At 29.1% G+C, this 22,432-nt stretch overlaps 3 protein-coding genes across 3 annotated transcripts; all 3 read left to right on the top strand.

Annotated features, from left to right (window-relative positions):
- The first annotated feature begins 569 nt into the window (after window positions 1-569).
- Window positions 570-2,473, top strand: LOC101496908 (adenylate isopentenyltransferase 5, chloroplastic). The gene is made up of 2 exons (XM_004508312.4): window positions 570-895; window positions 1,295-2,473. Exon 2 carries the CDS (start codon window positions 1,333-1,335, stop codon window positions 2,266-2,268), a length of 936 nt encoding a protein of 311 aa, XP_004508369.1. The 5' UTR covers window positions 570-895; window positions 1,295-1,332; the 3' UTR covers window positions 2,269-2,473.
- Window positions 2,474-10,961: 8,488 nt separating this feature from the next.
- LOC101496584 (glycine-rich RNA-binding protein 4, mitochondrial) lies at window positions 10,962-13,020 on the top strand. Its single transcript, XM_004508311.4, has 4 exons — window positions 10,962-11,255; window positions 11,887-11,955; window positions 12,133-12,239; window positions 12,613-13,020. Exons 1-4 carry the CDS (start codon window positions 11,030-11,032, stop codon window positions 12,697-12,699), a joined length of 489 nt encoding a protein of 162 aa, XP_004508368.1. The 5' UTR covers window positions 10,962-11,029; the 3' UTR covers window positions 12,700-13,020.
- A 3,082-nt stretch (window positions 13,021-16,102) lies between these two features.
- On the top strand, window positions 16,103-21,527 carry LOC101495819 (DUF21 domain-containing protein At4g14240-like). Its single transcript, XM_004508309.4, has 13 exons — window positions 16,103-16,490; window positions 16,594-16,670; window positions 17,084-17,167; window positions 17,280-17,393; window positions 18,011-18,094; window positions 18,213-18,284; window positions 18,780-18,847; window positions 19,167-19,254; window positions 19,347-19,420; window positions 19,509-19,881; window positions 19,965-20,011; window positions 20,118-20,199; window positions 21,163-21,527. The coding sequence occupies exons 1-13, from the start codon at window positions 16,247-16,249 to the stop codon at window positions 21,232-21,234; spliced, it is 1,479 nt and encodes a 492-aa protein (XP_004508366.1). The 5' UTR covers window positions 16,103-16,246; the 3' UTR covers window positions 21,235-21,527.
- The last annotated feature ends 905 nt before the right edge of the window (window positions 21,528-22,432 follow it).

Below are 22,432 nucleotides of genomic sequence, written 5' to 3'. Positions count from 1 at the left end.
CATAATTACTTGATAAAGAGCACGTATATGAACTTCTCAATCATATGACGTTGAGTGCTATTATCATCAGCATATACATTAGTTAATTGCATCACTGCCCTTAAGTTAATTTGTTGGTAATTAATTTTAATTGTATTACTGCCACATTTATTAGTAATTAATTTAATTTAATATTTTCATTAAAGGTTTTTGTATGAAAAATTGGTGTGCATCTGTAAATTGTCGTTGATATACTTTTGGAAAATAAAGAGACGGTTTTCCGGTAGTTTCCCGAAAATATTATTTTTTCTAGAATACTTGAAATAAGTTTCCCGGTAGTTATGGAGAACTTCAAAAATGTTTTTCGATATTGAAGCTGTGTATCGGAAACCTTAAAAAAAATTTCCGAAAAAAAAGAATTTTTTGACACCCACTTGTATATTTTGAAAATGTTTGAATGAATAAATAGTTTTTTTTTACTAAATACGAGGGTATTTTAGTACTTTTGTTTTTATTTTGAAGGTACATTAAATTATGGTATTATAAATAGATGATTTAGCAGTGTCTTGCCACAAGCTTAGTTACTCACAATTCCTTTGCTCTCCCGCAAATATTAATATTTTCAATGAACACTAACCAGTTTCTTTCAAAATCTAGCTCCTTATTCCTATCTCGCCACTCCTCTTTTCATTTTTTGTGAACCAAAATTAATTTCCTTCGAGACTAATTCTTCAAGCTACATAATTTCATAATCAATCAAGAAACATATAAATCCAACACTAAAAATATCGCACTCTCCTACAATTTAATCTTGCGAGGGTCTACCTACAAGTGTGCAACCAAAGTATAACCAACAATCTATTTTGCAAATATTCTTCAGCTTGGATCGCCGCGTGTTTAATTTTTGACATTAAAGGTACGGGTGATCAATGGATATAAAATTATTTGTAAAATTTATTAATTTCTTGTCAGTGTTCTTTTGCTTTACATGGATAATAAAAACTTTAACTATAGCTTACAAGACATGCATGTTTGTGTTGGTTGTCTTGTCTAGGCACTTAAGAAAAACTCTTTGTATATATATATATATAACCATACACAAGGCATTGCTTTAATTTGCTTAATCGCATATTAAGCTGATCATATACATATTATTTTTTAATTTGGATGAATTTATATTCTCTCTTCCCCCCTTGTTAGATTCTATTTGTAGTTGGATGTAATAATAATTAAACTAATATACATATGAGCTGGTTTTGTTAATGCAATTCAAAACACAAGTAAATTAAAAATGTTAGTCAACTTTGTTTTGCAGGTATAAATTTCATCAATTTGATAAAGAAGAAAAAAAAAATGAATATATTTTCGGTGTCGGGTGCTTGCAAGCCTCCAGTGAGTTTCCAACCGGCACTAATGGATAATTCATTTTTCCACCAACATCGTAAAGAGAAAGTAGTTGTTATAATGGGGGCAACCGGAACCGGCAAATCCAAGTTGGCAATAGACTTAGCAACTCTTTTTCGACCGGCTGAGATTATCAACTCCGACAAAATGCAAGTTTACAAAGGCTTAGACATAACAACAAACAAAGTTACCGAAGAAGAATGTCGTGGGGTCCCACATCATTTACTGGGAACCATTGATCCTAATTCCAATTTTTCATCGAACGAGTTTTGTCACCACGCGACGCTTGCTATTGGTTCCATCGTAGGGAGAGACGGGTTACCTATTATAGCCGGTGGGTCAAACTCGTACATTGATGCTTTGGTCAACCATCACAACGAATTTCGTTCAAGGTACGAATGTTGTTTCCTTTGGTTGGATGTTGCTTTTCCAGTGCTTCATTCTTCTTTGTCAGCACGTGTGTATCGCATGATTGAAGCTGGTCAAATCAAGGAAGTTCGTGAATTTTTTGACGAAAATAATAATGATTACAATAGAGGGATACGAAGGGCCATTGGGGTACCAGAGTTTGACAAGTTTTTCAGAGCTGAATTAGAAGGAAAAACAGACGAAATAACTATGAAAAAGCTTCTAGAAGATGCCATTGATGCTGTCAAGATTAATAACTGCAAGCTCGCAAACAAACAGGTTCAAAAGATTAATAGACTTTATGGTATGTGGAAAAAGAACATGCACCGTATTGATGCCACGGACGTATTACTTAAGAAAGATTGTTGGGAAGATCGTGTTTTGGCAAAGAGTGTTAGAATTGTTCACAAGTTTCTATATGCTGAAACTCGTGTTCCAATCGCTTCTTCTGCCACGGTGGCAACCGTAACCCATTAGAGGTTGGGTCGAGACAGCAAGAGAGGAATAAAAAGTATATATTATACCTCACAACTGACATGTCTTTCAATATTATTTGGCATTCCACATATCTTTTTGTTCTTTCATTTTTCACCCCACTACTTGTGGTTAGAGTCATGTCATTTGTATACTTACTACTAGCTACCGGTTAATTACTACATAATATATACAATATTATACTACATATTTGTGAAAGGTGTACTGTGTTGGAACTTACAACAGCCCATCGAAATACTTAATAGTGATATTCAATATTTTAATAATACACAATGCTTAATAGTTGTAAACTTGCCCCGAAAAAATAGTATTTACATTCTTTATAGCAGCTTTGCGAGACATCAATTTGAATTTGAGAGATACATATTTTATGTCTCAAAGTTTATTAATCTTTATAGCTGCTGCATCTTAAAATTATAATATTTTCTATTATTTGTGTTTTCGAATTATTTTAATTTACTGATGATTTCACCTACTTTAATAAGAAAACGTGTGTCGGAAATGGAAAAAAATTGAACCAACAAATTGCCTAATAGATAATTGACTATTATTTGAGAAATTAATTAGTGTTGATGGAAAAACTTTATTATGTATATTTAGACCGACTAAAAACAAAAACAAAATTACATAGAATACAAAAGTAAAAGTTTATATATTTGTATGGTCCCAAAACACATTTGTTATAAAAATATCAATGTGATAAATATTACTCACTTCAAGTGTGTTAAAAGTTTCGGATCAAATATATAACATACTTCAAGTGTGTTAAAAGTTTCGGATCAAATATATAACATAATTTTTTTGTGTTGTTTTAGATTCAATTTAAATTTTAAGAAGAACGTCGTTATTTCTTAAAAAACATTTATAAAAAAAAAAGAAGAAGAAAAATAAGATGTTTGACTAGTTGAAAACTGTGTCATCATATATGTAGAAGTGAATGATTAAAAGTTGTGAGTATTACATGCTGACCCATACGATTCTTCTCTTTCTTGCAAATGATTGTTTAGTAAAAATTATATATCCAAGAATAATTGATCGATTTATAGCAGAAAATTATTCTAAAATAATTGACATTTTCAATTTTCAATGAAGTACTTTCTATTTGTATTTTTGAACTAATACTGCTAAATCATTTTCAACGCAATATTTTTACTATGTATTTACAATATTAATAATACACATATATTTAATAAAAATAATATTATTATAAAATGATCAAATAATTTAATTATTTTAATATGCATCTATTTTACTTGTAAGAAATATAGAGTGATGATAGGAGAGAAAGCAAATTTAATAGGGATAATGCAGCACGAGTGGATGAATGAATGGATGCGTTCTACACTTCTTTGTGTTTCTCTAGAGAATAATGAGGATCAACTAAATTCCTAGTGTTTGATTTATTTATTTGTTGTTTTTCCTTTTTGACTATATGCAGTTTGGAGCATGCTCTCTGTCCCTTTTAATTTGTATGAATCTTCCGTACTGATTGATCGAATACGGTGCACCTGCATCAAACATGATATAGTTGCGTCTTCGTGGGGTCCAATCCATTCTCGGTGATTTGTGATGGCCCACCGCCCAATGCCCTCTTTTATTATGTTTATAATTTTTGTCTTTCAATTTCACTTTTACAAATTTTTTACTAGAAATTTTACTTTCGTAATTTTTCTAAATTCTAATTCTAATATATATTATTGGGGATAATAAGCTGCACCAAGAGTTTTTCTTTTTTTAAGTTTATAATATTTTAATAAAATTATTAATTTTTTGATGAAATTTTTAAATAAAAAGTTATTTAAGAAATTAATATGATCAAGTTTATATAATATTTATTTTTTGGATTTAAAAATATTAAAATATGAGACATTTTTATTAAATGTAAAACCAGATTAGAAGTATTTTTATTATTAAGTAAAAATATAATTTTTTAAAATAAAAAATATTATTTTAGTGATCTTATCTTTAGGCCAACTTGTTGTTATATCGACAATTCACAATTATGCAATACAAATATGTGTATATATAAATTATGCGTTTTATATTACTTAGAAAAATAAATGTTTAATAGTATATAAGTAAAATGAATCATAAAATTATAAGCGACCTGGTATAAAAGTTACTTATGTGATTGTTTTTAACTTAATAATGTGGATGATCATTGATACGTACTCCATTCATAATCCAACACAATATCAATTATCATTTCTCAATTAAAATCCCGTTGATGTATGTAAAAAAATAACCTATTAATCACCAATATAAAATTGTCTCATATAAAAAAAAGTCAATCTTCAATTGATCAAATTAAAAAGAACCTACATAGAGATTTGACCAATTAAAATATTCATTTATCATTTTATTCATCTATTCGATTATATATATATATATATATATATATATTATTTTTAAAGCATATAATATAAATTAAATATTATTAACTTTATAGATATAAAAACTATAATAATAGAGAAATAGAAAATAGAGAAAATCCATAAGGGTTATTAATGAGTACTTGGTATGCTAAATATGTCTTGTAAAATAAATGTTCTCTTGAAGAATATGTAGTATTTGACAGTTATTTGATTGTGGTTGTTAAATCAGATTGGTTAATATTTTAACAGGTGCATTGGTTGTGTGAGTGAAACTATATACCGAATTAACTATACCCAAAATATTATATTCTTATGCGAAGTGTTTGCTTATGGGGAATCTTGAAAACGAGACAAAAGGCGGGAAGTTATAAAAATGATGGTGGCACAATGCACTCTCTGACTTCTAATCCCACATGATTCCAACTAATATACTACACACGATTTTGCTTTTATACTCCCACTCACCATCCAATATTATTGTAATTTATTATTATTATTATTATTATTATTATTATTATTATTATTATTATTATTATTATTATACTACTTCGTTCTAGTTCCTTCGTAAGAATATTTTTTGACAACTTTTTTGTCTAAATATAATAAAAAATACCGAGTTTTGAGATTTATATTATATATATATTATTATTTTTTTATATGTGTGTGTTCAAATAGAGTGTTCAAATTATTGTGACTACGAGAATTATTCACTTTCAATACACTTTTAATTGATTATCTCTATATTTGTTCCTTAAATTAGTTAGAATTTCTCATTATAATTGTTCTTGTACACTAATAATAAACTTTTACCGTAAAATGTCTTAAATTTTAAATTCTTGATTAATATAATATTTAGATTCATTTTCTTAATTCCAATAATATAGTTATAATAAAATTTATATATGTATATTCATGCCCCACTACTACTAAAAAAAAAAAACTAGCATAAAAAATATATATAGACAGAGAAAAATGAAATCCATCTCTAATTTTATCATTAAATTTATTAAAGGGAGAATTATAAATAAATTAGTTAATATTTTAAAATCTTTAATTTTGATTGTTAATTCTAATATTAGTAGTATCCGTACTCTTGTACTTATCGTCAAATTTAAAATTGATTTCTCACACTGATCATGATCATACTCATTAGTAAGTATTAATTAAGCTTCTAATTCTTTATGTGTTGTAGATAATATTTTACAAATTATCTTTTATTCCATCACCTATATCATTCTTATCCGCAACAACCTACCTTTTAACTCCCCACGCCCAAAATGCTAAAATTTGTTTGCATGACACCAATTTGGATATAAGAGAATGAAGGATCACATTCATGAATTTACTAGTTCAAGTATGGTCAAAATCACCTTTAGTAAAGAGGCATATATAGTTTCTTTGCCTTTGCATCCCATGATTAATTAAAAAGAAAAGGTTATAAGGAGTAATTGTTTTTACCAATGCTTCTTGAGATTCTTACTCCACATCAAACATGCAAACTAATTAAGAATATATTTGTCATAGTCAGAAAATTAAAAGTAGTATATGTTCTTCCTTATTTTTAGTTTCAAGGTATACTGTATGAAAGTGATTTACATTCACTTCAGCACTTTGGTGAATGATCTATATATATTCTTTTACTTTTTTGGTACATGAATGATCTTATTCTATTCTATTTATTGATAAGCAATAGTCGTATCATTATCAGCGTATACACAAACATGATTTTTAATTTGGGCTCCTTTTTCATATTTGTGAACAAATATATGGTATATAACTAATAGTATATATTATCATTATATATGATTGCTGCCAACTGGGCACGCAACAAGCCTCAATTAAGAGGGGTGCATGTTTACTAAGAATTGAAATAAATAATAGCTTAACACAATACGAAAGAGATTTTTTTTAATAAGCAAAATTTATTAAAAGTAGTACAAAGAGAAAAACCAATTACAAAGAAAAAGTTATCAATAACTATTAAAAAAAAAGATCATGTACTTTCAAGCATGATAGAGGACTAAAATTTCAGCAGTTTTGCAAAGTCAGATTATGTTTCTCTCTATCTCTTTTTTATTAGGTATTTTGGTTTAATTTGTTTTGATATGTAATGTTTTTTGTATTTTATCCATTTATTTTAGACTCTGTTGTATTGTATTTTTATATCCTTTTGTAATAGGTTGGAGTACTCATTGTCTACTCTTAAACACACTAAGTGGAAAACATTTCTTTTCATTTTTTCCTTCCACAAAAAAACTAAATACAAAATTCTCCACCACTTCGACCACTCTTAGTAATTTACGAAGAGATTATATTGATAAACATATATTATATTGAATAAACAGTCTTAGAATAACTATCAAGAAAATAATCTAAAAGCATAGCATGTTGCATATTATTTTATGATACTCCATTCCTTCTGTTTTAATTGTCACAGTTATAAAAAAAAATTGTCTAAAATAAGATAATAAATCAATTAAGACATTATAGAAAAATATTATTAGTTTTCTTATTTTCATATCGTCATTCGTTTCTGTAAAGCAATTAATCATGATAGATTAACAAAGTAAAACTATAGACTATTCACTATTGTCAAAATTTGGTTGATTACTTAATATGTTTCTTAGATGGTGACTTCTTAAATTGGGATGATACCAATTTAAAGGTATCATCAAATCGAAGAAAAATAACATTCAAACTTCTTTGCTCCACATTATTATTACTTCTAGTTCACACAATCTTAATCACAATAAGTGTTGCACAAATCTTTCTACATCAAGAACAAATCTAGTCAAAGTATAACTTCGAGAAAATCCAAATTGGACATGATCAATTATTGGCAATCACTTTTATCAATGGATATCACTTTTATCTTTTATTTGAGTAAAAATCATCTCACTATTTTCCACACATATTCTTAACTATTTGTCATTTGAATGGATTTTCTACTAAATTCATGCGAGTCTACGCAATTTATCAATATCCATTTATATTTATATTTCAGCTAATTAGAGAGTAAGTATTAAAAAAATGTGTAAGGAAATATTTTGCTAATACATTGTTTTCAAAAACATTCACGTCACGTGTGCTTGTTCATTTGTGGAATATTAATTTGGAAATTAGTTATGACGTTACACGAATGGTGAAATTTTTGCCATATGGATTTTAATGTTATCACGAAAATAGAGTTTCTAGTAGCCACCGTCGTTGTCTAGGAGCAGGTCCTTAACAACATGAAAAATGTATATATATATATATATATGTAATGTATGTCGTATACGACGGTGCCGTCAATCGTGGCTTCAGGACAATGCATGATAATGAAATGACCATCTATCTACTTGATTCGCCAAAATATCAATCAGAAGTGCACGTGTGCATGTTGACCATGATAAATAACTCAATTAGAGATGTTATGTTTTTGTCGTTTTTATATTTTTTAGAAAATGATAGAAAATTCGTCCAAAAAAAGGTATGGCAGAAAAAAATAAAAGAAGTGACGTGATGGTTAAAGATATACTTAATTAAGAATATATATATTTTTCATCCTCTATTTTCTTATTTTCGATTTTAATTTTTTTATTTTAAAAATTAAAAAATCCGTCTTATCACTTAACTTTATGTCTATTTTTGTTGATAGATCAAGTTCAATAGTGAATTATTAAATTGTGTAGTGGTTGTACAACACATATTTAAATTAACTTTAATTATTTTATATTATTTTTTAATTATTAAAGTATATTTTTCTAAAAACTAAATCTTTAATTATAAAATATAAAGTTTTAAAAGATAAAACTACTAAAAACATTTATTTTCTTATATCATTCAATAACTAGTCAACTTATTATTCAACATGAAATATTAACAAAAGTAAATTTAAATTTCTTTGGTGGTATATAAAATTTTAAAAATAGTTAATTTTTAAGTTCTCTTGAGTATTGTTAGCGATACTTTGATAGATTATATATTTGGATTTTAAAATTATGAAAAAAAAGGCTTCAATATAATGCTAATATCTTTAGTCTTGGTCAACCTAATTTCCCCCACTTTTTTAGCTTCCAAATTGAAGTATTTGTTTCCTTCTAACTTATCTACCTTGTCCACTTTTTGGATACGTAACTCTACCAAATTGGCACCTTCATGGAAGTTGTTTTCATCTATTTTGTCAGTTCCCAGCTACTATTTTGTTTTGATCTTTGGGGAAGTTAATTTACTAGCATGTTGATGCTTCTTGTCCTTAATACGGAGTGGGTGATTGTCCTATACTACCTTCCACGTTAGCTAATTTACAACTAAGAAACGCGTAGCTAGCTGGAGGAGATTCAAGACACGGTTTTGGAGGGTTGAGACTTGAGCATTGAAATTGGAATCATTAACCAACTAAATTATTATTAGTTTTATAACCTTAATGAGTTTTAGATTTAGTATAGTATATTTGTTACGTCAACATTTGATTCCCTTACAAAAATGCTTGTCATGTTATATCTTACCTACGTAGATCCCGTGTTATTCCTATGTATATATGTCTTTCACTTAGATTCTTGTTATGATCATTTTGGATATTGGATTTCTTTGCTTGCTAATCTTCCAGGGACTATTAGATCATGAGCCGTCGTCGTATCTCCATATATAAATAGGGTTGCCTTAGATTTGCTTCTGTATATATATAATTAATTAAATGTTAAAATTACCAACAAAGAAGATGAATTATGTGAACAAATAGTCAATCTTTTGTAGAAAGATTTGATGGGTTTCATCAAATTTTCAATCATCGTGTCCTTTGTCCGGCCGTAGCTAGATACGCATGTGAATATTGATTAGTTCCGTTGAATTCAATCATGTTCTTTGGAATGATACTTCATACTCAGTGTCCAAAAAAAAAAAAAAAAAAACTTAAAAGAAAATATTATAATATTCCTACCGTACGTTACATAGTAATTATCACATTTTATTTAATACTTAATCTAAAATGAAATAAATTAAAAACATATTTGAAAAATTAATATATTTAATTTATATTTTAGATTAAATATATAATTTTTAAGATAAGTTTTTATTTATGTTTCGGTCTAAAGAAGTATAAATTAAAAAAATGGGGAGTTTAACATAGTACAAATTAATTAAGAAAATGCAGTATAAAGGAATAAAATAAAATATTTCGCTGATCTATTTATAAAAAAATTATACTAAAATAATTGATATTTTCAATTTTTAAAGTGATATTAATTATATTTTTTCAATAATAATATATGCATCACTCTTAATTTAATATCATATACTTTAAAATTGCAATAATACTAATAAATACACCAATAATTAATAAAATGAATTTTATTAAAAATAATATTTTATTTATTCTATTTGTACATTTTTTATGTGTGAAAATAATTAGAATGTTGTAGGATAGAGTAGTGTATTGATTATTATGAATACGTAGTTGAATATAATGATTTGAAAGTGATTCAAATAATAATAATAATAATTATTATTATTATTATTGTTATTATTATTACTATTATTATTATTATTATTATTGAATGATATAATTAAAAAATAATTAATATTTCATATTGAAATTTAAAATTGATGTTCATTTTTAGAGAATTTTTTTTATCTTAACCCTCAGATTTATGACAATTCCAGAATTCGATTGAAATATAAACTAAATCTTACAAAAAAAAAAATATATTTTAGAAAGAATTTCGAACTTAAATTCCCTAAAATAATTTATCCTATTTGAAACTTATTTACCTCCCGAACTCAATTATTTGATTTGGAAGGAAAAAGTACTGTAAGTGAGATATTTACAAAGTTTTAATTACTTTTCATACATATATTATGTTTTATAGTTTCATCTAAACCAATAGATATAAGAAATTATAGAATCTATATTTCTCTTGATAATTTTAAATCCTATATTTTCTCATCTATCAAAAAATTGGTTCTGATTTTTTTTTCTTCAAAATTTTGAGAATATTTGAAAAAAATGAAAATAGTTAAAAGTAAAAAATAGTAAAATGACATTTTTGTAAAATTATAGGGTTGGCGGTACTAGTTTGTTACATATTTTCTAAAAATTGATCCAACATTTTTAGATCCATGAGCAGCACGTTGAGAAATTGTGAAGTTAGCAGTACTAGATGGGGGTGTTAAAAGAAAATTAGTTATCAGATTATAGTACCATTATTATACTTCATGGGTCTTTAGACTCTCATGGACTATATTTGATCCGAATTTGGCCCAACAAATGATCCAGTTACTTTCATGGGTCAAACCATTTTTGATAAACCATAAAGCAGACCCAAAAAAACGAAGTTCCACGTTCTCTGCTATCACGCGATACAGTAACTGTCGCGTTTCAAAATCGAATGGCACTGGAAGAACTTGCATGTTGTAAACCCCAAATTGAATTGCTTCCGCGGCTTGGAAAATGGAAGCAATCTGTGTCGAGAATCAATTTTTCATTATCAAATTTAGCTTCCATCGCTCTTCCCAATGCACCTTATCCAAGGTTTTGCTGCAGAGCCGCCTCCACCTCAGAGTCTTCTGTCGAATATACTATTCCTTCTTCTTCAACCAAAATCTTCATCAAAGGTAACTTTATTTTGTCTATTATTCAGTCTCTTTCAATTTTGTTGTAATTGGCCATATAATAGGGTTGTTCGAACACTTGCCAAATAAATTTGAATTAGAATAGATAGCATGTTTGAATAGTGAGTTTTATGGTTTGGGATTATGTTACACTTTAATTAAATGAATAGTGGATATCATTTTTACTTTATTATTAGAACATTCAGTTATCAATTCTATTTGCTTCCTGTTAAGCTTAATCAAGTTTGTTAGAGTAACTAACTTAATAGGATGGTAACATAATTGATAACTGAATGTTGTAATAATTATTATTGACAGAGTAGAGAAGAGAAGGCTCTTACTTAAATTGTGTATCAGGGTCTGTCCCATCTTAACGACTCCATTAGGAATTGAAGGCTACATTGCAGCCACTTGTTCTTAGTTCAATAACAACTTCCAAAACTTGACGTCATAATCTCTTATCATAAATAATGTGAGATGACATAGCCATGTAGTTTAATATTCCCTCCATTTGATATCGTTGGTAGTTTAAGGTTTTTGTACTCCGTGTTAGTCTACAAAAGTTCTCCATTTTCATTTTCAGTGTTATGTAATTATATATACTGAAGTCTTCATGGTGGGCCAATATATACAGGGCTTCCTCTCTCAATCTCTGAAGTGCGTTTAACGAAAGTGTTTTCGGGGTTCGGTGAAGTTACTCAAGGTAATAATAAATCCTTTTTGTGTGTTGGTTTGCTTTAGAGGCAGGCTAGCTTTGCTTTAACCTTTATTAAGACAGACACTTCCTAGAGTATATATGTTTTGCATTAATGGAACCTCAAGTATTGGAAATCTTGAGCTTCTAAGGAACTTTAGTTTTGATTGATTTATCTTTTGGCAGTGAAGATTTTAATAGATAAAGAATCTGGACAATCTCTAGGATTTGCATATATTTCCTTTGACAAGGAAGAATCTGCGCAGTTGGCTGCAAAAGAGATGAATGGAAAGGTATGCATTAACTTGTAAGAGCCATAGTTCCAACTGTAAGAGGAATCTTGTACAGGGACTGATCCAGAGATCTATCAGACGGGGGGCCATAAATTATTTTAATAATAAATACTATGTTTTTGAGTAATAATGATAAATATTATGTAAAAATAAGTTTTGATAATTTAATTTTAAAAAATAAATACTGTATAAAATTAAATTATCATAACTTTTTTTTAAAGATAAAAATATAATTAAATAACATATGATAATGCATATATATTAAATAGTTAACTAATATAATAGTAAAGTGTATATATAATACTAGTATAGTTTATATTCTTGTACATACTTTAAAATGTTGATGACATGGGAGCTGGTTTTTGTGGTGCAGTTTTTTGATGGCAGGTTTATTTATGTTTCAATTGCAAAGCCTGGATCATCAAAAAGTTGGAAGAGGACAACAGCTTACAAATTTTAATGACATGAACTCTGATAGGAATGGGTTTGGTCCTCCGCTCTATCAAACTCTGTCTCTTTGAACCACTTGAGTAAGTTTACATGTAAAAGACAGCTTAATTATGAATTTCTAGCATTGTGGCTGTGCATTGTGCTTGGGGTTCGTTTTAGTAAATAATAGTTTTGTATTTCACTAACAACAACAACAACAAGAAATATGCTACCTTGATCTGAAAACTAATGGTAACTGAACGAATTTTGTAAAGAATGGAGAAGTTAAAGGATGCAGTGCATTACTAAGTGATTGGTACCTAGCAATCCGATTGAACTTTCACTTCTTATATTTCTGTCTGTCTATGTGTGCAATATAACTGTAGTCTATTAAGAGCACCAGTTTGTGCCAATGAAGGTTGTTTGTGTTGAATAATATTTCAAACACTTATTAATATTTGAGTTAAAAATATGAGCAACCATCTAGAAGCAAACTAGAATGGCCCGCTTTTGAAAAGTTGTGAGTGAATTTTTGTTCTCTTCAATCACAAAAACCACAGAAATATCATGAACCTAAATTTAGTCCTTGAAAAAAAGGAGAAAATCCTTTTTAGACCATCCTTTAAATTCTTACATGTATTAAGGCGACGACATAGTATTAGCGTTGTTTAGTAGGAGAAACATAATATTAACACAATGTAAAAGGACAAGTGAGTCTCTCGTATGTTTGAATAAAAAATATGCAAGTGAACCAAATTGTTCCAAGACAAAATCATAAAAACTCAGTTTGGTATCTCTTGATATATCTGTCCATGACAACATCATAAAAACTCAGCCTATGTTTGGAAACCCAGTGATTTTGAATATGATGGAGAAGCTTGTGATCTAGCACCACTCATCACCATATGAATGCACCAAGTGATTTTGTTCCTTCAATGGAGGAAAAAGAGAGGAAAAGAATGAGGAAGAAGATGAAAGATGTTTTAGCAATTTAAAATTTTGATATAGAGACCAAGTTGTCCTCGTATATTTTCGTTATGGGAATCTAATTGTCCCTTAACTCCTTTCATATGTTTTCGTTATATAGATCTAATTGTTCCTTAAATTCTTTCATATATTTTAGGGATCTAATTGTTCCTTAAATCCTTTAATGTGAAATTTGGTCAATGTTATAACAAGTGGAATGCTACATTAACACTAACGTATTGTGCTTCAAAGAAGCTCAAAACCTAGTTGTATTACAGACTAATGTGCCGGTAGTTTATTTTTGTGACAAATTTAAAATTGTGTTTTTGTTCTCAAGGATTAAACTAAATTTTGTGGTTGGTTAAATTTTATTATCATTTTTTTTTTGTTATTTAGTTGCAACAAGACACCAAGAAACGTCTTAAAAATTGATATAGGTATTGTTCGTATTATTTGTTTGAGTTGTGTTTCACCAATTAATCTCTGATTCTCTACCAAACATTACGGAAAGTTGATTAAGAAAACCTTATGTAAAGTTTTTAGCTTTTTGTCTAAAATCCTTGGAGATTTTTTATTTTTCGCTAGGGGTATGATGGGGAGTAAACGTCAATTTATTTCTCAAATAATACTAAATAGTTTTTAAATTATATGAAAATCTGCCTAAGTAGTTTTGCTATTGAGATTTACTTTTGTATACTTTAATTTTTAATGAGACAGTTTTTGTATAATTTGATTGAAGATTTAGTTTTTATCTGAATAAATTGAAGATTTAGTGAGTATCACACGAATAGATTTTTATTCATTAAAATAAAAATAAAAATAAAAATAAAAATAAAAGAATTTAAGTTTAGATGACACATGCTGTGTAAATTGTTAATCTTCTTCAATTTCAATGTGGTTTCTAGTTTGTGATTTTGGCCCTCTTTTCTCTCAAACAAATTTACATGAAAATGTGGGCTCACAAATTAAAGGTTATTTTATATTTATAAATTGAGCTGGATGTTATATTTTGATTGATGCTTTTATTTCACTAATTTGTAAAAAGTTTTATACTGAACATATAAATTAGTTTCAATATAGTATAAATTTATAGTAATAAAACAACCACAAATACAATCAAACTTTTTTTTGGGACAAAGAATACAATCAAACCTTGCTCGACTTGATTGCATTATTTTTTCTGCTTATAAACTTTATTACATTATTGGGAGCTCGAGACATGTCATTGTCATGCTTATAAACTTGACTGCATTATTGAGGGATGTATTATGTCATGAATATTTTTATTTTTTTTAATAAATTGGGGCAATAGTTATACACTTCAACTAATGAATTTCCGAACTAATGAATATTGACTTAGTCGATTATTCATCTGAATCTTAAAATTATATGTCTAAATATTATGAATTTAGTATTGTAACCTAATTTGTTGCCTAATACTTCATATTTTTTGAGTGTGTGTTTTTTTGTTTTATAATAGAATTGATAAAATTATTACGAGTTATTATATATTTTTTTACAAAATTTAAATTTTCAACCATGATTATTTCAATGTCATTGTGAAACGAAACATTCACTTAACTGCAATTGTACTTTTATCTCTTATGGTGAAGTTACTTTTTTTTCGACAAATTATTGTATATTTACTTGATTACATTTACTTAATATTTTTTATTGTGTAAGTATTTCCTTCATTGATCAAAATTTAAATATATATACTAAACTAGCTGTACTTTTAATATTTATAGTATATTATTTTTCCTTCATTAATCAATATATATATTTTATTATTTATTTATAATTCAAAAATAATTTTTTACTTGAAAATTGAAATATTTAATAATTATTTTGTATGATATATTTAATTAAAATTAAAACCTTAGCTTTTATATTAAATTCCTTTTAATGTTTATATTGTGCCAATTTAATGATAAAAGTTTAACTTTGTAATTTTAGAATAATAGTTTAAATAATCTCATAATGCTATAAAATTGTTATCAGTGTCACTTGATAATAACTGTTTTTAGAAAAATCTTAGATGTATGTTTTAGATATTTTTTTATATAATGGTTAACATAAAATACACATTTTGTTGTACTTTTGTGTTTTTACAAAATTATGATTGATTAAATTAAGAAGCATATGGAAAGTACTTAAATAAATGAAATGAGATTTGTCCATTTCTTTTCTCTATTTTTTAAATAATCTTTTTTAATAAAACTGTAAAAGGGTATATACCGTTCAAATATTTTTTTATTAAATTATCGGGATTTGAAAAGTAGAAAAGGATCTTTGTATCAAAAATCCAATAGTAGAGGAAGAAAGTTGTACGAAACCTTCAGACAAAAAAAAAAAAGGTGTACGAAATATACGTAAGCTAGAAAAAATGAAGTAACGCGCGCGGGATGCGTTGTTTAGTTGCGGCTCGGTTATGAATTATGATTGATATATGATGACGTGGGTTCACGATCACCGTCTAAACCAACCCCAACGATTTCCGATTCATCTTAATATCACGTGACCATATAGATTCACAACAAAGGAACTGAAGAGGAAGAAGAAGAAGTAGAAGAAGTAGAAGAAGAAGAAGAAGAAGAGGGAGATAAACGACGATGATGAATTCTGTGGTGAACGCGTTGACGCTGAGTCGGATGTTGACTCGCGAGCACTTGGTTCTTGCAAATGAAGGCATACCTTTTGGATCCATACGGTGGGTAGTTTACGCCGGAATCTGCTGTTTTCTCGTTCTCTTTGCCGGTATAATGTCCGGTCTCACCCTCGGTCTCATGTCTCTAAGCCTCGTCGACCTCGAAATTCTTGAACGAAGTGGTTCTCCTTCTGAGAAAAAACAAGCCGGTACAAAATTTCATTAACAAACCGCATGGTTTAATTTCTTGATTAATTATTTAGTTAATTGATTGATATTGTTACCTTTTGAAATTTGAAATACCTTATGCAGCGATCATACTTCCTGTGGTTAAAAAACAACATCAGCTTCTTGTTACTCTGCTTCTCTGTAATGCTGTTGCTATGGAGGTAATTCAACTGCAAATCCCCCTTTTCCTTTCAAATTTTTTTTAATGTTTTTTCTGTCACTTCAGATTTCAGATTGAAGTTGTGTCTCGTTCGACATGACACTTACACATATAATTATATTCAATTACTTTCACTTTTTCAGATTAATTTCGGTGTTGATCTTTATCTTCTTGCAAATACTTTGTTTCTTAAAAGAAAGAATGTTATGTTTTTATCAGAAAATGGATTAGGAAGATTAAAATAGCTTATTTGAAATGGTATTGATAATTCACTTTTATTGCTGAATATGCTTTTCTATGCCACAAGTCTTGATAATTATGTTTCATATTGATTTTGCTTACACTTTGTATGCTGAATCCTAAACCTTGCCTAACTTTTTGACAGCCATTGGCTTTGAAACTTCCCATCTGCAGGCTCTTCCTATATACCTAGATAAACTCTTCAATCAATTTCTTGCTATCATTCTCTCTGTAACTTTCGTTCTGTTTTTCGGGGAGGTATGTCATTTTTTCTATCTTTCCAGTTCAGTGGTTAGTCTCAGCATTTTTACCAGTAAATTTTACAAGCTCCATATCTTTCACTAATTATAACTTGCGTCTCTGATTTCAGGTTATTCCACAAGCAATTTGTAGTAGATATGGTCTTGCTGTAGGTGCCAACTTTGCATGGCTTGTGCGGATTTTAATGATTATATGTTACCCAGTTTCTTACCCAGTTGGAAAGGTATATTCTATTACTATTGAAGTTGTTCCATGGCATTCTTTTGTTAACCAATATAATGTAATTGAGAAGAGGACAAAGAAATGAAAATTAATAGTATATTGTCTCATGATGTATTATTTCCATGGCACATTGATATGCTAAGATGTTATGCTGATTATGATAGGATGATGCATACACATATTAAGGCCTTTTAAAAGTTGTTTTGTGGAGACTGTTATGTCTGCGCTGTGTAGTTTAAAAGAATGTTCTGATGCAACGGGGATAAAAAAATATAAATAGGGAAATGCTAACAAGGCACTTGTAATTTGGAATCTTGGAATTTGTACATTTAATACTTTAAATTGTAAAAATTGAAATTTTCTACGCAAATGTTTTTTTTTTTATTTCCTTTTTTGTTTTCTTAACAAATGCCCTTAAAGCACTTGTTAGCATGACCCTTATAAATATTATTACGGGTTGACACCATGGTCAATTTCCTAACAAATGTAGACAAAAGCTCTATGGCTCTTCACCCCTAGGAGCATAGAGCTCTGGTTATTTTCATCTATAGATGGTGGCTTTTATTTTAATCATGATGCTCCCCAAGTATTTTTTCTCCTAACAAACATTTGTTCCAGGTTTTGGATTACCTATTGGGGCATGATGAGGCTTTATTTAGGCGAGCTCAGTTAAAAGCTCTTGTCTCCATTCATGGCAAGGAGGTATTACTCCGTAATTAGTGTTTAGTATGCAGAATCAGTCTTGTCAACTTTGGTGAAGCTACTCAACTGTTTTGTTAAGGTGTTTGATTCGTAAGTGTTGAACTTGCTTGTTTTTTAGGCTGGGAAAGGGGGTGAGCTTACACACGATGAGACAACAATTATCAGTGGAGCTCTTGATTTGACTGAAAAGGTAAGGTGCTGCAATTCACCTTCCACATTGAATGCCAATCTATTTGTTTGTGTTCCATTTCATGTCAATACAATACAATTTATCAATGTATGATATTCAATGCAGAAGAATACGAAGTTTCTTGCCTGTGTTAAGTTTTAATTACATTGATGGTGAAAAGTGGAAACAAGTGAAGGTTGCTTCATTTACGTGAAAACTTTTTACTAGTGTATACTATTTGTGGGAAATGGAATAGGGAACTGGGGTTTATTAATTATTTATCAGTGTGCCATGCCATGTTATTCCAATACTCATCGTCCAGTTCTAGTGATTTTGTGTTCCATTAGTAATACATTCTAATGCATACTTGAGTTCTCTCTATGTTTTGCTTCATTATTAACTATATGATGCTGTAAGCCATTTGCTTGTATAAAGAGCATATTTACTGCATTATTTTTCCATCTTGTTATTTAACTTGGCTTTGCCTTTTGCTTTTTAATTTGTGATTTTGAACAGACTGCTGAGGAGGCTATGACTCCTATTGAATCAACATTTTCTTTAGATGTTAATTCAAAACTGGACTGGTAAGCTTTCTTAGTTTCTATGTCGTTATTCTTCAGTAGGTTTACCAATAAGTGAATGGATTTGTTTTGAAAATGACTTTTCTCTTTGACAAAGTTCATTTGCTTCCTCTTTATGACTTATTGTTGCTGAAATTTTCTTTTTAGCTACACCAATTACTAGACCATGTGGAAAATATTATTATTGTTTCCCATAAACTCTAGTAGGATCTTCCTTCCCTCGTAAGGTATATGCAAAGCATATGCATAGAGTAAAATCTTGTTTTTTCTCCTTTATTTTATTTTCCCTAAAACTTCTTTTATCCTGCCAATCTCAAACCAGGGAGGCAATGGGAAAAATTCTTGCTCGAGGGCACAGCCGAGTTCCTGTCTATTCTGGAAATCCAAAGAATGTTATTGGGCTTCTACTTGTGTGTATTTTTCACATTTTGAATTTATTTATATTATTTCATTACTTTTAGGTTCTTTCTTCCTCATGTTTGTTTTTTCTTATTATAATTAGGTAAAAAATCTTCTTACTGTAAGACCTGAAACAGAGACCCCAGTTAGTGCTGTATCTATCCGGAGAATTCCACGGTGTGTTTTTGTAAATTTATTAGTTTGCTGTGGTTGTTCAAACAAATTGTGAAATATCCTTAGTTTATGTAATGATGTTTATCTACAGGGTTCCATCTGATATGCCTCTTTATGATATACTGAATGAGTTCCAAAAGGGAAGTAGCCATATGGCTGCTGTTGTTAAAGCTAAGGGAAAAGGCAAAGAAACTCCACAAATAATCGACGAAGAAAAATTTGAAGCTAAGAAAAGTGTTGGTGGGGATTCGCAGTTGACTACTCCATTGTTACAAAAGCATGATGCAAATTTAGAAAATGTTGTTGTTGACATTGACAAGCCTTCAAAGCTTCCCATCATTAATAAGCAAACTGGTTTGCAGCGTACTAGTGATGGCTCATTAAACGGTCCTTCAGAAAATATTGAAGATGGTGAAGTGATTGGTATTATCACTTTGGAAGATGTATTTGAAGAACTTCTGCAAGTAAATTTCTGTCTTCTGAGATATACACATCCGCCAAGTGTTTAATATGCATAACACTGAATATAACTGCTTCTTGGATGCAGGAAGAAATTGTGGACGAGACAGATGAATATGTTGACGTTCATAAGAGGTAATAGAGAGTATGCGTGTGCAAAATTTCAAAAATTAAGCTGCAGATATGGATGAAACGGCTGCAAATATGAATTTTGATGTTATATAAATTTTATATTTTGCAGAATACGTGTTGCAGCAGCTGCAGCTGCTTCCTCAATGGCACGAGCTCCATCAATCCGTAGGATGACTGGCCAAAAGGGAACGGTAAGTGATTTATCATTCTACATCTTTTATGGTTTTAATATTTTGTATTCCTTATTGTTTTTGAAGGTTTTTTCAACTGAACAATCATCTGCTTTTATTCATTGTATTTCCTAGTAACGGTTCATTCTTCTTCCTTCCGTATGTAAGTAATCTGTCCAGTAAAAACAAACGATGATTCCCTTATTTGTATATATTATTGAAAAGTGAAAAACATTATGGAAGTTAAAATTTGTAAACTTATGTGACGGGAGTATGAAGGAACTGGTACTTTCCTGTCATAAATGTGTTGCATCCAATCTTTCTACATCATATTCATTTTCACTGGTAGCCATTTTTGTAATATAAACAATTCTGCTGTCGAGTCATTGGATATATTTTCTTTTCTTACAACTCTGTAGGAAAGACTATGCTGACAACGAAACTATCAATAAAAAAAGGAAAACCCATGTTTAGATGGATTTGGCTCTTTTAAAGTGAGAAAACAAAAGTTGATATTTCGACGAAACCATGATATGTTATACATGTACATACAATATCAATCGTTGATTTGTTTATCATCGATTAATACTACTCACTTTACATTCAATGTGATTTGCTCGCTTTAGAGGAGCTAGATTTTGTTTACATTTTTGCATGGCTAAAACAACTAATCGATTTCACACTTCAGAGATCTGATGGCTCCTCAAGAGGGGTGTTACCCATTTGGATCACTTGTGACTTTGATTAGCAATTAGTTGCAGATTCCACCTCTCAAACCCTTTGCAATAATTTAAAAATTTAAAGTTAGTTGCTCTATCTTTTATGGATTTGTATTTCAACTGAAGTTTCCACATTTCTAAATCCAGAAATATTATTGGCTTTGATAATGGTATAACATTTGTTGTTGAAAAGGCTGCTTTACTGAATTCTCCTGTATGGATTGTAATTGTTTTTGTATTTATGATCTTGTTTTCAACCATCCAGGGAGGCCAAAGTAAGGGAGGGCAAACTCCAAAGTCATCTGTAGAGGAAAATGCATTGAATTCTACAAGATAACAAGGAACTCCGTGTCAGAGAAAAATGCCCTTAATATATTAACGGTTGGTTTTTGTATCAGTTATCTGATGCTGAAAAAGAAGCCATGAAGAGTATTTAAGTCATTTGATCTTGTGTATTAATTAAACATACTTTTCCTTTTTGGTAGTGCTTAAATTCATTTTTATTCTAGTAGAAGCTTTTTGTGTTACTCCTAATAGAAGCTTTTTGAACTGATGCTGCATGCCTGCCGCAATATTATTGTATCTAAAATGTTTATAATATGTGCCTAAACGAACAGTTTTCTACTTCAATACTCAATGTGCAGATGGCTTTAAAAGTATGTCAAAGAAGTTAAGAAAGGGACACGGATTCCCTGCTGGAATCTTGCAGTTACATAGTCAGTATATTGAATTTCGTTTGATGGAAATCAGACGGATTGGATAACTAAGATTTTCTACAGCCATTGTTTGACTGTAGAGAATTTATTTCCGAAAAGAGTTCATATCCTAGACGTGGTAATTGATGGTTTACAAGGTGAACTACTACATGGTAATTGATCTCGATAATTATATAATAATCTAATTAAACCAATTTCAATAACTCAATGGAATGTATCTAGCAACCCTTAAGCTTCCTCTGCTGGGCAGTAGGAAGGCATTGAGGGACATAGTTAGAGACGGATTTAAGGTTGGACCGTAGCTCTTATCCTCTATATAAATTTGTTAGTATATTATATAAATATCATAATAATAATTATATAATAATATTTATTAATAAAAAAAAATCCGATCTCCATTCGATTAATTTCTGGAATGTCATGAAAAGTTATTTAGTTGATACTATCTATCAAATATCTATATTTCTTTTTGATCTGGTTGGTGTTGTCCTTTCTTCACTCTTTTGGAACTACACTCTAATTTTGAATTTGATTTAAAAGATAAATAACTTATCAAAATACATGTCGCTAATAATAATTAATATAGCCAACAACTATGGTATAGTACAAGTGGCTGATGTACATGTGCGTGTAAACTCTGGAGTTTTGAGTTTGATATTTACTAATTAAAAAATTTAAGTTCTCTTTGGTAAAATTAGTTTATTTATAGTTTTTATGTTAATTGAAGTGTTTCATAAAATTAACGATTTAATTAGTTTAAAATATAAAATGACTTAAAAAAGATATTCTTGATTAAAAATAAATTTTATTAATTAACAT

The sequence above is a fragment of the Cicer arietinum genome, chromosome 7, assembly GCF_000331145.2.
Source record: "Cicer arietinum cultivar CDC Frontier isolate Library 1 chromosome 7, Cicar.CDCFrontier_v2.0, whole genome shotgun sequence".
NCBI classification, from domain to species: Eukaryota; Viridiplantae; Streptophyta; class Magnoliopsida; order Fabales; family Fabaceae; genus Cicer; species Cicer arietinum.
This window is presented reverse-complemented; position numbering and strand designations above follow the sequence as displayed.

What these genes read in the sequence shown, in the direction of transcription:
- LOC101496908 (XM_004508312.4), top strand. Translation starts at nt 1,333, where the DNA reads ATGAATATATTTTCGGTGTCGGGTGCTTGCAAGCCTCCAGTGAGTTTC.
- LOC101496584 (XM_004508311.4), top strand. Translation starts at nt 11,030, where the DNA reads ATGGCACTGGAAGAACTTGCATGTTGTAAACCCCAAATTGAATTGCTT. An exon ending in AACCAAAATCTTCATCAAAG is followed by an intron (nt 11,256 to 11,886) that starts GTAACTTTATTT and finishes CAATATATACAG; the next exon opens with GGCTTCCTCTCTCAATCTCT. An exon ending in CAAAAGAGATGAATGGAAAG is followed by an intron (nt 12,240 to 12,612) that starts GTATGCATTAAC and finishes TTTGTGGTGCAG; the next exon opens with TTTTTTGATGGCAGGTTTAT.
- LOC101495819 (XM_004508309.4), top strand. Translation starts at nt 16,247, where the DNA reads ATGATGAATTCTGTGGTGAACGCGTTGACGCTGAGTCGGATGTTGACT. An exon ending in TCTCCATTCATGGCAAGGAG is followed by an intron (nt 18,095 to 18,212) that starts GTATTACTCCGT and finishes CTTGTTTTTTAG; the next exon opens with GCTGGGAAAGGGGGTGAGCT. An exon ending in CTCTTGATTTGACTGAAAAG is followed by an intron (nt 18,285 to 18,779) that starts GTAAGGTGCTGC and finishes GATTTTGAACAG; the next exon opens with ACTGCTGAGGAGGCTATGAC.